This window comes from Colossoma macropomum, unplaced genomic scaffold (assembly GCF_904425465.1).
Source record: "Colossoma macropomum unplaced genomic scaffold, Colossoma_macropomum, whole genome shotgun sequence".
Lineage (NCBI taxonomy): Eukaryota > Metazoa > Chordata > Actinopteri > Characiformes > Serrasalmidae > Colossoma > Colossoma macropomum.
In genome coordinates this window covers 1,741,309-1,758,992 of record NW_023494804.1, presented here as the reverse complement: position 1 = coordinate 1,758,992, position 17,684 = coordinate 1,741,309, and the positions used below count along the sequence as shown (strand labels likewise).

General features: G+C 42.5%; 1 protein-coding gene across 1 annotated transcript in view; it reads right to left on the bottom strand.

Moving 5' to 3' along the window:
* Positions 1 to 2,592: 2,592 nt before the first annotated feature.
* cux1a (cut-like homeobox 1a) overlaps positions 2,593 to 17,684 on the bottom strand; it is a 155,572-nt gene continuing 140,480 nt past the window's right edge. The window contains exons 22-25 of the mRNA XM_036595364.1: positions 12,274 to 12,561; positions 7,285 to 7,473; positions 4,922 to 5,201; positions 2,593 to 3,470 (exon numbers count right to left, since the gene is read on the bottom strand). Coding sequence (XP_036451257.1) covers positions 3,122 to 3,470; positions 4,922 to 5,201; positions 7,285 to 7,473; positions 12,274 to 12,561 — 1,106 coding nt within the window. The 3' untranslated portion in view covers positions 2,593 to 3,121. The remainder of the gene's footprint in view (positions 3,471 to 4,921; positions 5,202 to 7,284; positions 7,474 to 12,273; positions 12,562 to 17,684) is intronic.

Below are 17,684 nucleotides of genomic sequence, written 5' to 3'. Positions count from 1 at the left end.
TTCTTACAGAAGTCCAGAGAGGCCAAGAGGTAGTTATAATCCTCTGGATTGTTATCTTGAGATCACAACTTAATGTGATCTCGAGATAACATTATTTGTTAACATGAGATCATGACTTAATTATCTTGTGATCATGAGATAACAAAAGATTTTATCTTGTGAACTCAAGATAACATATCCAGAAAATTACTGCCACCTCATGGCCTCTCTGGACTTCTGTAGATTCTAAATGAATCATCAAAATGAATCATTTCCTAAACAATCATAAAAAATGAATCGTTGTTAGAAATTGGCTCCTTTAATGATCAAACAATTTTTTTTAAATCTCTACTTTTCTCTTATTTGAATCGCATAGTTTAAATATACAGTACTGTGCAAAAGTCAGAGACCCTCCTTCATCTATTTACTTTCCTGTCAAAATGGCCATCAAATACAAGTAATTCATTTCTCAAAGGACATTTCTGAGGAGATTAGATGTGATAATTTCCAAAACTGGAGAAATTGGTTCTCCAAACAACCACCTGGAAGACTCGGTTGACCCCAAAACTGCCCCCATCAGATAAACAGCACTTAAAGCTTTCATCTCTGAGAGAGAGGAGAAAATCAAGCTGCTTCAGATCTGAAAACATCCACAGGTGTTTCTGTCCATCCTTCCACTGTGAGAAGACGACTCAGCGCTGTGGGTCTGAAAGGATGTGTAGAACCTTTTTATAGAACCTTTTTATTTACTAAAGAAAGGATGTGTAGCTGTCAAGAAGAACCTCACTGAGAAAAGGAGACGGACACATCAAACAAAGAAGCTGAACGACGGACTGACCACCCCAGAGTCCAGACCTCAACACCACTGAATGTGTTTGATTACTGCAGAAAATGATCAACCAGCTTCTAAGACTGAACTTTGGAGGTGTGTCTGCAGATTCTTTGAGGAGCTGAAAGTGAGGCTCCTGGAAAGAATGGAAGCTGGAATGAAGGTGAAGAGTGACTCACTGACTCTCACAGTTCAGAGTAGATTTAGCTGCTGAGGCTTCTGTGTGATTTTCTGTTATAAATGTATTTCCTGACTCTGAAAAATGAATTACTTGTTCTTTTAATGTCCATTTTAACTGGAAATTAAATAAACAAAGGGGGTCTCTGACTTTTGCACAGTACTGTGGTCAGTAAGGTCCACAGAAAGTAATTAAATGTGTCAATTAAACAAAAACATGCACAGAATGTGGACGATGTTCTGGCTGTAACTGTAGCATATTTGTGGCTGTAGTGTTATAAACTCTTAAAATAGACGGTTCTTTAAGGGTTCTTTAGTACAGAAAATGGCTCCATATAGAACCATAAACACTCAAAGAACCATTTGCAAGCCTAAACTTTCTCTGCACGGCGAAATGGTTCTTCAGATTGATGGAGAATGTGTTGTATAGGGTTCTATATAGCACCAAACAGGGTTCTGCTATTGTAACAAACTTGACATCTTAACAATAAAAGAACCCTTTTTGGTGCTATATAGAACCATCTACAACACAATTTCCATCGATCTAAAGAACCTTTTTGTGATGTAAAGAACCCTTTAATTCTTTAAATGTTCATGGTTCTATATAGAACCTTTTTATTTACTAAAGAACCTTTGAAGTATCCTTTTTAAGAGTGTACAGCACGTTCTCCATTAATCTGAAGAACCATTTGGTGATGCAAAGAACCCTTTAATCATGATAAAGTTTCTGATAGTGTCCTGTGAGTGGAAGCACAAGGTACACGCTTAAAAATGATGGTTCTTCGAGGGTTCTTTGGTAAAGAAAATGGTTCTATATAGAACCATGAACATTCGAAGAACCCCCTTCCATGATTAAAGGGTTCTTTGCATCGTGAAAGGGTTCTTCAGCTTGATGGAGAACATGATGTAGATGCACCAAAAAGGGTTTTTCTATTGTCAGAATGTCAGGCTTGTTCCAGTTTGTTGCAAAGGGTTCTCTGAGCCTTCATGGTTCCATATAGAACCATTTTCTTTACTAAAGAACCCTCTTTTTATGAGGAACTGATGTCGTTTGTAAAGGTGAGCGTACAATGATGTAGTGAAGAACCTGAAGGTTAAAGGTCGCGATGCCTCCAAACGCTGCTGCATTTCATAAATCCAGCAAAAAATCTCACTTTCTCTGCGTCTGTTTCACCGCACTGTCCCCTGGCGTGAGGGTTCTAACGTGCGGTTCTATTGACTAGAGATTACAAAGCAGGCTTTCTGTCTTTTAAAAATATCTAGAATAATATTATAAAGTCCTGTACAGATCCTTTTGCACTATTGTGTCGATTTTGGCCTAAAATGAAGTGTATTTAACAAGATCCCCCTTAAAAAAGCTTAGAAAGGGAAGCCGGAGGACGTCGGTTAAAGCTATGCAGACAAAATCATCGTAAAAACGATCAACAATCCAGATAACCTAGAAATTAAACACCGACTAGCTACCACAAGACTTTGTTTTGTTTCCTAACATGACTGCACCTAGAGATTCGTTAAAAACGTGGATTATAATCAACAAAGATTTCTAACTACAGTTCATCGTTTGATCGTTTTCAGCTCGCTTTCCTAAAAAAAACGCGCGAATATCGTGAAAGACGTGTTTAGAGTCGACTGACTGTGCAATCTCTTCGTGGCAATGCCGTTGCTATAAAATTACTCGTTTTTTTCTTCTCTGCTCCGAGAGAAGCTTCTGAAATTTCAAAATAATGCCGGTTCCTTTGCGGAGGAACGCCTGGTGTGCTGGAGTTTGCATAGCCAGGAGGTGAAGATGCTGCAGAAGGTTGAGAATCAGGACCTCCTGCTAACAAGTGCTTTTGGTTTGAGGCCGTTTTCGATGGCCTGCACCCTCAAAACGATTAGAAAACAGTCTGTAACAGTTCGATATCTGAGCTCGAGTCATGCGTTTCTTGGATATGCTCTGCTTTAGCCTGGCTGTCACCAGTTTGGATGGGAGTTAAGCGCGTTTAAGCTCGCTTAAGTTCTCTTTGCACCATTTTGGGCCAATGGTGTTGAAGCCCTGTGGCCAGCAGGGCCGTAAGTGCTTTACTAAACGACAGTATGATTATTAAGAAAGCGAACGCCGCAGCTCTTTTCTTTCCTGGAGAATCCGCCGCCGTCTCAGAACTCCCACTCGTGCGGCTCGTCTCGGTTCGCCGCTTTCTCCAGCCGGTGGATGATGCTGTTCAAGTTCGCCGCCTTCTTCCGCCGCAGGCTGCTGTCTCTCGGGTTACACGAAGGAGCGGCGGAGGAAGCCGAGGAGGAAGCCAGAGCCGAGGAGGATTCCGGAAAGGTGAAGAGGGCGTCCGTGTGCCCGCTGACTGCCGGTTCATCGGGGTTGGGCTCCTCCAGGCCGGACGCTCTGCTGTCTGATTCGGCACCGTCGCAGCTGCTCTCGCCGTCCGCCCCGGATTTACCGCCAACCGCCGCCTGGATCTCCTCTATAAACAACTCCCGCCGGATACGAGACCTGCAACAGCGGGAGAACCGTTAAAGCGATGGTTCGGTTCAGATTTACCCAGCACTAAAACTAAAGAGGCGAACTTCGCACACCAGTAAGGTTTAGACTGACTACAGTTGGACTGCAGAACACTGTGAAAAAACAATGATTTATTAAGGATAGTTGGGTGAACTGTCCCTTTCATATCCAGGAGTCGTAGGCACCTGAGCTCAATGTCTAAACATATAATTCTTGTTACACTTGTTATGCCAGATAAACAGGTTATTAAACATTCTGTGGAATTTTTCATGATTTTCTCAGGTGTTTAACGTGTTTACACAGTCCTGTAGGTGTGAATGAGTGTGAACATACTGCACATACATAACACAAAGTCAGAGTGAAGCTCAGGACTGATCAGGACTGGCACACCAAATACACAAAATTTCCCCTGAACTGTGAGTTCCAGAAGTACGTACTGACATTTTTTAATACAATGATTAATATACTCTTAAAAAAGATGGTTCTTTAGTTTCCTTAGTAAAGACAATGGTTCTATACAGACAAATGTGCATGGCGAAATGGTTCTTCAGATTGATGGAGAATGTGTTCTATGTGGTTCTAAACATTCTCCATCAATCTGAAGAACCATTTCACCATGCAAATGGTTCTTTGAGTGTTTATGGGTCTGCGTAGAACCACTGCCTTTACTAAAGAACTCTTGAAGAGCCATCTTTTTTAGAGTGTATATAAAGTGTGTGTGTGTACATATATATATATATATATACACAACAGTAAGCCACACCCACATAATCTGATTGGTTGAAGTGTCCACAAAAAATGCCCACTTTATTCTCAGATGCTAGAACTCCTTTTTTGGTGAAAGAAACTGCCAGTATTAAAAACACATACACTGTTAGAAATGAAGGTTCTGTTCAGGTCCATTTTTCGTTCATCAAGGTACAAACAGTGTAAATGTTCCCTCAAAGCTCCAACAGTAGTTTTAAGGTCTGATTGTGAACCTTAAATAAGTGTTTCCAGGTGAAAAGTTCGTATTTGTACCTTTTCATAACCGAATGTTTTAAACAGAACAGTAAAATAAAAGCCTGGAGACGAGACGGGGTGTGTGGAGTCAGTACAGCTTAGAACATATCATTTCAGTGGATTATGGTTCAGTTATGTTCCCTGACTAAAGGGACTGAGATGGAGCCTTGAGGGTTCCACCCCAGTGACAGGAGGGGCACTGACCCAGTGACAGTTTAGAACCTTTATTTCTGAGAGTGCAGTGTAAGAATTTTTTTGCTTTGCTTTTCCCTTTGCTTTGGAAGAGACTGTCTATAAAGCAGTAGAACACTGTCAGTGGAGTTATGGTCTATAAAATCACAGCTGTAACGATCTGTGAGATGATATGCACCATAATACATGACCCTGAACGTTCTCAAAGCTGTGGACGGTGATGTCCTCGTCCTGCAGGTGTGCTGTACCTGTAGTTGTGGAACCAGTTGATGACGGTGCTGGTTTTGAGGTTGAGCTGATTGGCGAGCTCCTCGATGGTTTTGGGGGACGGGTAGGGTTTCTGCTGGTACGCTCTCTTCAGCGCCTCCTTCTCCTCTGGAGCTAAAACCACGCGGGGCTTCTTCAGCTGGGGCTGGTGGTCCCGCACGGTGGGCTGTGGACTGACCGCCCGGCTGTAATCACCCACACACACTCCGGCTTCACGTGAGGGACTCTCACTCAGCGAGCCGTGCTGTCGCTTCATGTAGGCTGAAGGGAGAACACACACACACACACACACACACACACAAACACACACACACACACGTTGTTATTCCTGCGATTCACTGTCGGGCTCTGATCTCTACTCACAGCCTCACACCCTGACTGACCACTTTATTAGAAACACCTCTAGTAGCTCCACTTTTATTAGATGTTTCTGATCAACCACAAGGTGGGTGTTTCTGATAAAGTGGCCAGTTAGTGGAAGCACAAGGTCGGGTTTCTAATAAAGTGGCCAGTGAGTGGATGCCAATTAGGTGTTTCTAATAAAGTGGCCAGTTAGCAGAAGCACAAGGTGGATGTTTCCAATAAAGTGGCCAGTAAGTGGAAAAGCACTGAAAAAGGGCAGTACAGTACAAGGCAAATTTTAGAATAAAGTCAGACCAGTAGGGGGCAGTCTCTGAAGACAAATCATATAAAACTGCACCTCTAAATGTGAGAACAGAGCATCTCCATTCACAACGCTGTGTAGGTCAGGACTAGGCCTAATCCCATAACGTTTTACTTAATTCCTATAATGTCAAGGTAAAGAGAATATTCCTGTTACTGTTTAGAAAAGTCCTCCTTTATGAAAAATGATAAAAGGCCTTGGGGTGGGGGTTGGGGGGGGGATTACATTGTATTTCTCAGTTCACTGGTGGAAGGCCTACAGCAACGGCATCGGTCAGACATTTGGCTAGCAGCTAAAATTCTCAGAGCAAGGGCTAAGCATGGCTAATTCGCCTCATGCCACTGAATCTGAGGTCAAATTCACACTCTTCCCCGGAGAAAGAGAGAGAAAAAACAGAGAGAGAGAGAGAGAGAGAGAGAGAGAGTGAGAGAGAGAGTGAGAGAGAAAAGCAGAGAGAGAGAGAGAGAGTGAGAGAGAGAGAGAGAGTGAGAGAGAAAAGCAGAGAGAGAGAGAGAGAGAGAGAGAGAGAGAGAGAGAGTGAGAGAGAGAGAGAGAGAGAGTGAGAGAGAGAGAGAGAGAGAGAGAGAGTGAGAGAGAGAGAGTGAGAGAGAGAGAGAGAGAGAGGGGGAAGTGTTGCTTTTGTTCTGTCCAGCCAGCAGATAGCGAGCTAACGGGCTGAACGGACCGCTACACATCACGCTAATGAGAGGATTCTATTTAGCGCCCCCAGACGTCACTGCGCTATGTGTCGCTGGTTAACCACGATATCGATACTGTAAAAGGCTGCAATATGCAAATAAGTCCTTTAATAAATCATAAAAACGTGCAGTTTTGATTGGAGCTCAAACCAAAAACAAACAGTATTTTGCTACAAACAAAAACAGCAACGCTAACGTGGAATCAACTACCGTGAAATCGGTTAATAACGTAATTTATTTTGCTCTGTTTTCACCTGATAGCTTATTATTTACAGTGCAAAAGTTTTGGCACCCCTGGTCAAATTCCATGTTCTGAGTGTGAATAAGTTTACACGTCCTCTACAGGCAACACACCTCTGCACATTGTAATACACAATTACTGTTTATTTGCTGAATTTAACACACTGGGGAAAATAAAACATAAAATGCAGCCTGTGCAAATTCACAGCGCATTTTATATTTTATGCGGCGCGTTTTATTATTGTCTGATATGTTAATTGTGCTCTAAAACATGCAGAAAACTGTATATTTAAGTATAAGTAATATAAGTGTGTTCTCCATAGTGGATGTGCTCAAACTTTTTCATCGACTGTACTCAAAACAGTACTGTGCAGAAGTCTGATCTGGGCAGTAAGTGTGTGTTTGTGTTTGTAAAATCAACATCTATTATTAGAATAAATGCAAATAAACATAAATACAGTAAAAAGTAACAAGATTTTTTTCAAAAAAGTAGTTATAACAAGTTAACATCATAAGTTTGGTCCCAGATTTCTCCTCAAATTCCATCAGCATCACCTGATTATCTTAATAAAGTGCTGTGTGTCCTGTTTAATAATATTTCTGATTATGGAAGCTGGAGTGAAGTTGGCCGCCTGGCGTTGTTGACCTCACTACAGTGACGTCTCTCAGGCACAGTGCTTCCTAGCGGCCCCCCAAACTGTAACCAGGACCCCCGTAATGAAATTCAGACTCTGCTCAGTACCTTTCTTCTCCAGTCGTTTCATCTCCATCAGCTTGTCCACACTGTTGGGGTCGTTGAGCCACAGCTGCATGCGGACGAACGGTTCTCGGCCCTTCAGACTGAGCTTGTGCCAGGGTTTGGGTCGGGCCAGCAGGTCTGAAACTGAGCCCTGGGTCAGCCCCAGAATTCTCTCACCAAACAGACGCTGACCTGCATAACACACACAAACACGACACTTAACATAAACACTTCAGAGTAGCTGTCATATAATTTTTAAAAATATTTTTATTCTTGTTTAAACTCCTCACACAGTACACTGTCATCATACACTGCTTTTTATATATCAAGTTTTGGCATCAAATCATCCAGCAATATGGTAGAAAGGCTGAAATCTCAGGATTCGATTCCCACAAACCGTTTTATGATCCATCATTCACAGCAGGCGCAGTGGGTAGCGCTGTCGCCTCACAGCAAGAAGCGCCTGGGTTCGATTCCCCGGCCAGGTGACCAGAGTCCGTTCTGTGTGGGGTTTGCATGTTCTCCCCGTGTCTGTGTGGGTTTCCTCCCACAGTCCAAAGACATGCAGTCTGGCCAATTGGACACGGTATATTGCCCCTAGGTGTGACTATGTGAGTGAATGTATATGTCTGTCTGCCCTATGATGGACTGGCAACTTGTCCAGGGTGTTTCCTGCCTGTCCAGCACCAGCTCCCCCCATGACCCAGAAGGAGAAGCGGCTTAGAAAATGTGTATGTGTGTATTCACAGCACAGACTGAGCAAACGCCAGCTAATCTGTGTGTCTTCACCATCAGAGCCTCACCGCCTCCACAGAGACACCATAATCCAAAACATGAGGTCTGATAACACGGCGAGAGTCAGAGATCAGTTTAGAGATCTATGAGTCAGGAGGAAATAAACTCCTCCATTCTAGACTCTGTGACTCTGAGTCAGTGATTCAGACAGTTATTCTGAAAGCTTGGGAGTGTTTCCTTTCACACTGAGCCAAGATCACTACTGTAGGCCAAAGTATATGGAAACAGCGCCCCCTTTTGTTTTGAGATGCCATTTCAGGCAAAAACTTGAAAAAAGGTCGACAGTTAAGAGGTTAACCTGTTTGTCAGTGGCTGATCTGAGACTGATATGATCGCATGCATAAATCTGAACATTCCTGGTCAAACTACACAACTTAGTTTATGTTTGATGTGAACACAGCCTCTACAGAACACACTTAAACATGGCATTTTTCTGCAAAGTTTAGTGCAAAGTTGATGTTTTAACATATCGGGAAATAAAACATCAAACATAAATGTATCATAACTTTTGCACATATGTTTTCCCCAACAGGTTATATTCAGCAAATAAACAGTGACTGTGTGTTAAAATGTACAGATGTGTGTTGAGGATGTGTCATTTGAACGGGGCGCACAAACTTTTGTACACACATTTATGTAAACGAGCTGTGTTCTGATTTGCTGCCCTGTATTGTGCCTCATTTAAATAGTTGCGCGTCACGCACATATATGGAACTCCAGCTACATGTGCAGTTTTTCTCTATGGGCAAAATGAATGGAATCAACGTTGTGTGAAACTACCACAGTGGACAAAGTGTGCTGGCTTGTGTGGGGTGTTTTGGTGAGATCAGTCTGATGATGTCAGTTCAGTGCGCAGCAGCGTTAGCCGTTAGGCTGGCTTTACATGGTGAAACTTTCATGCAACTTCTATTGCTTGAAACCTACATGACACTAAATTGCACTTGAGTTACATAACGTAAAGCATCCTGCAACTGACTTGAAACGCTGAACTTGTCTCATCTTCGTGGAACAAGTTTCATGAAACGGCCAATCAAAACTACGATGTTTCAAACTAGTTGCATGAAAGTTTCAGCGTGTAAGACGAGCCTTAGCTCTATATTTTGACTCCTAAATGATATCATTATTCAGAATATCCAACGACATTTAAGGGAAAAATCTTTATACGCAAGATGTCAACTTTTGTTAATCAGGGCAGAAAACACAAAAACGTATTTATTTTTCTCACAAATAAAACAAGGTCCTAACATGATGACAGCGTCAATGGGCGAGGGCCAAACTGCTGTAGGCTGAATAGACTGTATATGTAACACTCAGTTTTGGGCCACTTCTCAAGCCGATAAAACTGTAAACAAAGTGAACCGATCAAAACAACGTGCTCCCTCAGCGTGAAGACGTCAGCTCGGTTTGATGGTGCTTTTTGCCCCTTGAAAGAAAAGCCGGCCTACAAACAGCTCTTCACCCTCTGTGGATTTGAGGGATATTTCTGCAGGGAAAAGCTGAATAATGGGATTTTTTTCTGTTTCTATAGTGAAGAACTCCCGAGCGTACAGCAGAGCGCTGTGATCACGGCTGAGGCTCCACAGGGAGCTTTCCCTCAGAGACGCACTCCGCTTTACAGCGTTTCACCCAGACTGACTCCTACACAACAACGCTGCCCGCGCAGGAACCGAGCGTCTCCGGGGACAGATTTAAAACAACAACACAGAGAGACGTACGACTCCACCTGAAGCAGTCAGAGCGGAAAAAAGACTTTGAGGCGTTATTTAACTTTCACATTACCGTAAATCTGAGCTGCTGTTTCTCACTGACTGACCGACTGACTGACTGATACTCATTCAGAAATGAGCTTGAAGGTGTTTTAAGTTGGGTTGCTAAACATTTAAGCAGCATAGATGTGATGAACAATGGCATCATGCTAAATTATTTGCCTTTTTTCCTTTGAAATTTGATCATTTACATCAGTGTCATAATAAACTCTGGTGAGAGATGACAACATACACGCATACCTGACAAATCAAACCACTGATGCTCACTTTGTTTGCACTGCTCTCGCCTTAATATCTCTATCTTAATAATATCTAAATAATATCATTATCTTTATGAACGTTACGCAAACAAACTGAACAGCAGCCAATCAGATTATTTATACACTGGCACGGTAACACTGGAACAGATCAAAGTTCAGTTCATCATCCTCAGCACTGCAGTAACACTGACGTGGTGGTGGTGTGTTAGTGTGTGTTGCGCTGGTCTGAGTGGATCAGACACAGCAGTGCTGCTGGAGGTTTTAAACACCTCAGTGTCGCTGCTGGACTGAGAATAGTCCACCAACCAAAAATATCCAGCCAACAGCGTCCTGTGGGCAGCGTCCTGTGACCACTGATGAAGGACTAGAGGATGACCAGCACAAACTGTGCAGCAGCAGATGAGCTATCGTCTCTGACTTTACATCTACAAGGTGGACTGACAAGGTAGGAGTGTCTAATAGAGTGGACAGCGAGTGGACACAGTGTTTAAAAACTCCAGCAGCACTACTGTCTGATCCACTCAGACCAGCGCAACACACACTAACACACCACCACCACATCAGTGTTACTGCAGTGCTGAGAATGATCCACCACCCAAATAGTACCTGCTCTGTGAGGGTCCATGGGGGTCCTGACCACTGAAGAACAGGGTAACAAAGCACGCAGAGAAACAGATGGACTACAGTCTGTAACTGTAGAACTACAGAGTGGAACTATATGGTCAGTGGAGCTGACAGAGTGGACAGTGAGTGTAGAAACAAGGAGGTTTTAAGGATGTAGCTGAAGCGTGTAAACTTCCATACATTGTTTTATTATCAGTATTAAACCGGAATAAAAGGGAATTACTTCAAAATATACTGATTCACCGTCCTCAATGGTCACTTTAGCTACTTTGTAGTCGTAAATTTCCACAAACTCGCAAAGTCTTTCTAAATAAACTACGACCACTTACAGCACTAATCACTTACAGCATGACTGTTTTCAAATATGTGTACGTCCTAAAAGGCAAAAAGAACAACAAAGTTATTTCATCCTCCGAGCAAAACAGCACATGACGAATGAATCGTCAGGGCGCAGACAGTTCCCAGACTAAACCAGGCCTATTTTGGACAGAAAGGCTGAAAAAAAGTCTGGAAGAGTTTGTGATTATAAAAACCACATGAAGGACAGAGAACCTGTCTGACACTGCCACTTAAACACTCATTAATTATAGAGGGACACGGTGACGGTCAGAGAGAACGGCCATTAAACGCTGAAGGACAGGACAGCGTCTCCTCCAAACGTCCTCTACCGCCAAAACACCCCCGCACACCTCCGCTCCATGACACCGGACCCGATTTAGCTGCGCGCTAAAAGGAGCCCTGTTTATGAGACGGAGTTATAAACTGTTTTGTCTTTTATTCGAGAGCCTATCATCAAACGGCTCACAGCAAACTTCCCTGAGCCTCACTTAACAGGGATGTCGTCTGTGAAAGGTTCTGTCCACGTCATCGAATTGTCTCACAGCAGTAAATCAAAACAAACAGACTTGCGTAAAATAATAGCTTGCATGCTAATGTGGCTAACAGTGAATGGAAGGCAGCAGTTAGCAGGATGTAAACTGCACAATGCAAATTGCTGGATATTCGCTTTCACTCTTTGGGCCTCATTCACCCAATGTTTATGCTGTACACTCGACGGTTCTTCAAGGGTTCCTCAGTAAAGACAATGGTTCTACAGAACCATGAACACTCAAAGAACCACTGTCATGCTTAACTGGCTCCTTGAATGGTGAGATCGTTCTTCAGGTTGATGAAGGGTGTGCTGTATATGGTTCTATATAGCACCAAAAAGCACAAGCTTGACACTGTAACAATGGCAGAACCCTTTTCGGTACCACATAGAACCATTTTCAAAAAGGTTCTGTATAGAACCAGATACATTCTCAATCAATCTGGCCAAGGTTTTATTACACACTTCTATAATCTAAGAATAGCTCAACCAGTTTGCACTGAAGTCCCCGTAGTTACTGAATAATAAGCCTTAGTAATAAGCCTGTAATAAGCCCAGGACGTTAAGGGGTTAACTGTCAAGTTTCCTGCAACTAGTTGCGTGAAAGCTTCACCATGTAAAGCCGGCCTAAGAGGTTAAGGGGTTAAATACTGTGTGACTGCAATACGCTCTAACTCACCGAGGTTATTATCAGTGAGGACCTCTTTGACCCTCTTGGTGATGGCGTACGTGTCCAGCTCTGCTGACATGGCCACCATCTCCTGGATGCTAAGGCCAGCGTGTCCCGGGACAGGCAGGGGGAGGGGCGTTTCCGACTGGGATTCGGATGCTTCGCTGGACTCTGGACCCGCAGGCTGGACGCAAGGATCCTCCAACTGACTTTTAACAGACTCCTCAGCCGAACTGACAGGGGATTCGGGGGCTGGACTGCAGCTGGCCGATGTTTTAGGAGTGATCTCTGTGGAGACTGAGAAAAATACAGCGCCTCACTTTATTACCACTGCTTTAAACAGGGGCTCCGGAGCTGCTTGTGTGAAACAAGTGTGTATATTTCAATACTAAAACATTAAATGTTTTAATATTTAAAACAACACTGAATTACTTCAGTACTACTGAGTATCGAAAATTCAATTCAATACCAAATTTATATCAATATATATTATATCAATATATCAGTATATATTATAAAATATCAGCAGTCAGTCCCATCAGCATCAGTCGGCCAATGGGCATGCTTGTGCCAAAGTCTAGACTGCTGATTGGCTGGTTTCAATTACATTCAGTATGCATGTTATTAACATCAGTGCTTCTTAACCCTCTGGAGTCCACCAACTCTCCTGTACGTCAAATTCACTGTTTCTATATCTGTGTCTGTATCTTTGTGTTGATCCAGCTCAGAAATCCAGTTCAAACACTTCCTGAATCTGTAGAGTCGCCCTTTCCATTCCATCTTATCAAGAGATCATACGAGACTCACATCCGGAGTTATGAGCCTGTGAAGAGGGGCTGAGATACACGTCATCTGCCTCTCACCGTGTGGAACTGGTGGATTGGTGTGTCCGTCTACATTCTGTGTGAAACTGACCGATGGACACTCAGGAAATCACTAAGCACTGACCATCACGCCGGAAACCCTTCATTCTTCGTCCAGTCCACATCGGAGACTCATGTGAAACGGCGTGCAGAGAGTTTACAGCTGCTGAAGCTGCTGCAGCGGTTTTGGAAAGTAGTGATGAAGATAACGGAGCATTTAGATATGAAACATATGAGGATCATGATATATGAAGAGCTTTAAAGGAGGATTTAAGAAGAGATGAACAAATCGAGAGAGAACAACCTCAGACCACAGTGGGTTAATGTATCCACTTCCATCACTCGTATGGATACCCAGCTCTAATTAAAAGCCAGTGGACAGAAAATGAGTGAAGCCTCAGTTTTGTCACAAAGTAGTTGTGTGTTGTCAAAAAGAGGATGATAAGCAATAAATGAGCATAAAATATTACAATTACACATGAAATAATAAAATGTGTTATATGGCCTATATATAAATTAATATATAGGGCCTATAATTGTTTTGTTTGAAATATAACAGCAAAAAATAATATCTTAAGTAGTAAAAACATCTTAAATACAATCAATTTGACTATTTCTTATTATGAGATTGTTGTAAGAAAATGATAAGATTGTTGCACATATTTCTATACATTTTTACTTGTTTCATGTAATTTTATCTTATTAAAGTGTCTCATTCTACTGGGAGATAATTTTACTTGCTTCAAATATTATTTCTTGAAACAAATGAAATGACCCGCCAATGGACTATCACTACATATAATTACCTAAAACAAGTAAAAATTTACAGAAATTATCTAATAAAATTCTCACAACAATTAGTAGTTACATGCACTACATTTAAGACATTTTCACTTTCTATGATGAGTCAAAATCAAATGTGGAAAAGTTATTAAGGAGTAAAGTAGAAATGTACAATGTAAGATGTAAGACAGTGGTTCAGAGTGGTTCAGAGTGGTTTGGTGTGAAACGCTCTGTTCTAGAGAAACTTACCGAGTCAGAACTGTTCACAGTGGTGGTGACAGGAACCAGACGTCCACCTCTAAAAGCTCCCTCACAGAAAGTTCCTACATGAAATGGTTATGAATTCACTGCCTGATGACTGAGACACTGTTTTATGATAGTTTTGAGAAGATTATGGCCTTAAAATCCATCCATAGTGGAGAGATACATAATATTCAGGTGCTGTGAGGCAAAATAGTCCCCAAAGAAAACTTATTAATTCAGGTTTTCCACTATTTTCCATCATCAACATTCCATATAAACTCAGAAGACTCGTGTAGGTTCACTGGTGGTTCTGGATAGTAAATAAAATGTCTATATTTGTGTTGTAGTCATGGCGACCCCTGGTTCCTATCACCACCACTGTAAAGACATCTGAACCATTTCACACCAAACCACTCTGAATCTCTCTGTTTACATCTCACACACTGAATTATGGAGGAATTTTGGAAAACCAATGGAGTTCCCCTGTTTCTGAGCTATTAAAAAGGGGGAATTTCAGGTGTCTCATGCACAAAACATATTATTATTGACATTATTCCTTATTTCCACATTAAATCTGTACTTTTCCGCTCTATGCATGTTCTGAGAGGGGAAGTGATCTGGTGGTGGTCCTGATGAGGCGCTTCATCCCTCCACCCTCCGCATGTGTGTGTGTGTGGCAGCGAGAGAGCAGCGGAGCGTCCGTCAGCTCTGATTAGCGCGTGTGAAGCTGCAGGGAGCGGCCGAGCGCCAGCCGTCACATCACATCTACACACACACACACACACACGGCCTGGTGACAGCCTGACCGCCGGCAGAGTGAGTGGGGGGGGTGGAGATGACAGTGTGTGTCTCTGACATGCTGAAAGCAACCAGCAACGGCAGCAAGTGCAGTGTAGTGTGTGTGTGTGTGTGTGTGTGTGTGTGTGTGTGGTTGGGGGGGTCACATCTGGCCACACAGCTGGTTACTGCTGACCCTGTGCACGCATGCACGCACATGATACACACACACACATACATCTAACTTCATCTGAAATGGATGTAAAGTGAGCAGACGTTAAATGAGCGAGGCAGCGCCGACCGAACCGTCTCCGAAGTGGAGCCTGAGCAACAACGGCACGAACAAAACATCACGATTACGGATGGATAACCAGACTCAGTACTTCTATACTACATCAAATACTATTGAGTATCAAAACATTCCCATCGAAGTCATTCGATGCTAAATCGGCGGCTGTGCAAAAGTTTGTGCACCCCTGGTCAAACGACGTGTTGTTGCTTTTCTTGAACTTTGAGGTCGTTAAGGCAAGTTTATTTAGCCAGTGCCTTTCATGCACTGCTGTCATTCAAAGTGCTTTACAAATGATAAAGTACAAAGTCGTTTAAAAAGTAAAGTAACGAATAGAAAAACGTAAAGTGAAGGAGAAAAGACATCAAAAACGTGGTTAAAACATGATTAACAGATTTTGAAAGAAAAAAAATTAAATAAAACTTCAAATAAAAATGAGGATAATTATAAATCAAAATAAAAATTAAATAAAGATAATAAGGTGCCGTCACAGAGGAGAAGGGCTACACTCTTAAAAAAGATCAAGGGTTCTTCAGTAAAGACAATGGTTCTGTATGGAACCATGAACACTCAATGAACCCTTTGCATGATTAAAGCGTTTACTGCATCGTGAAAGGGTTCTTCAGACTTTATATGGTTCTATATAGAACCTTTTTGAAAAGGGTCGTGTCGCCATTATGCTGCAGTTTGAGTAGCCGGTGTTGGTTAGCGCTCTTGTAGCATGTACGTACCACTGTTCAGATTTCGACTCACTAGCGCCCTCTTAAATTCAGAGTATAGTAGTGACACTGTGACCAGGACAAAACGCTCCGGCTTCAGATCATTTCGGTTAACGCAGCAGACCCAGAGTTCCTTACATGGACATGTTTCAGCCCAGACGTCTTGAATGAGGCGCAATACAAGCCAGCCAGTCAGAACAGCCTCATTTACATAATATGCTAATGTTTGTGCACCCCTGGCCCATGTTTTTGATGATTTTCTAGATGTGAATGAGTGAACACGTCCTCTACAGAGACGCACTACTGCACATTTTAATACACAAGTACTGCTGAATTTAACCTGTTGGAGAAAAAATAAAGCATTCAGTGTGGCGTGTGCGTAAGTTACGGCATATGTTGTATATACTGTACTCCAGGCTTATTACTACTAATATTATTATTACTATTATTTTTATTTATTTTTAATAATTAAACAGCATTCTGTTTAAAATGTGAAGTTATCTGGAATGTGTATCCACAAATGTGTGACAGGCTTTGTGTGTGTGTGTGTGTGTGTGTGTGTGTGTGTGTGTGTGACCTGGTGTATCTCTGAGTGTTAGAGAAGTGTGGATGACCTTCAGCAGAACGTTTCTACAGAGACTAATGAGGGTCACTCACTGCCCTCCACCTCACACACTTACACACACAGACGCCCTGGAGGGGGGCTTCTTTTAGCCCAAGCTCAGTGAGTGTGTGTGTGTGTGTGTGTGTGTGTGTGTGTTGTCCTAATGAGTGCTGGTGAAGATAGGAGACACGGAGGACACACACTTATGACATCATCTAATTCTGCCCCTTTATTTTACAGTTATGTGATATTTCCTCCTTTTTCTTCATAAATAGTTTGTTTTTGCAATACAGAATCACTGAAGTGAAAGTTATCTGTGTGTAAGTGTAGCTCCGCCCTCTCGCTGGTGATAAACTAATTAAGGTGATCAACCGCGTATCTGAGAATGTCGTCAGGTATCGTGATGTTGTATCATTGTCAGTCTTAATGCAGGAATAATGTGGCTGTTTGACACTTCAAACACATTAAAGCTGATCAGACTGACAGAACATCAATGAACTTCTCTCTCATCCTCTCTCTCTTTTCTCCTTTCTCTCCCTCACTCTGTTTCTCTCCTCTGTCTCTATTTTCTCTCTCCCATTCTCTTTTTATCTCTTTCTATCTCAATTCTTTCTCTTTCCCTCACTTTCTCTATTTTCTTTCTTCCTTTCTTCCTCTCTTCCTTTTTCTCTCTGTATCTCTCTTCATGTCTCTCCTCTCTCTCTCTCTCTGTTCTCTCTCCAACACTCAGTCTTTCTCTCTTTTCTCTCTCTCTCTCCCTCTGTATCTCTCTCTCTCTCGTTCCCTCTGTATCTCTCTCTCTCTCTCGCTCCCTCTCCCTCTGTATCTCTCCTCTCTCTCTCTATCTCTCTCTCTGTATCTCCCTCTGTATCTCTCTGTATCTCCCTCTGTATCTCTCTCTCTTTCTCTCTCCCTCTGTATCTCTTTCTCTCGCCCTCTCCCTCTGTATCTCTCCTCTCTCTCTGTATCTCTCTTCTCTCTCTCTCTGTATCTCCCTCTTTCTCTCTCCCTCTGTATCTCTCTCTTTCTCTCTCCCTCTCCCTCTGTATCTCTCTTCTCTCCCTCTATCTCTCTCTGTATCTCTCTCTCTCTCTCTCTCCCTCTGTATCTCTCTCCTCTCTCTCTCTCTATATAGACAAAGG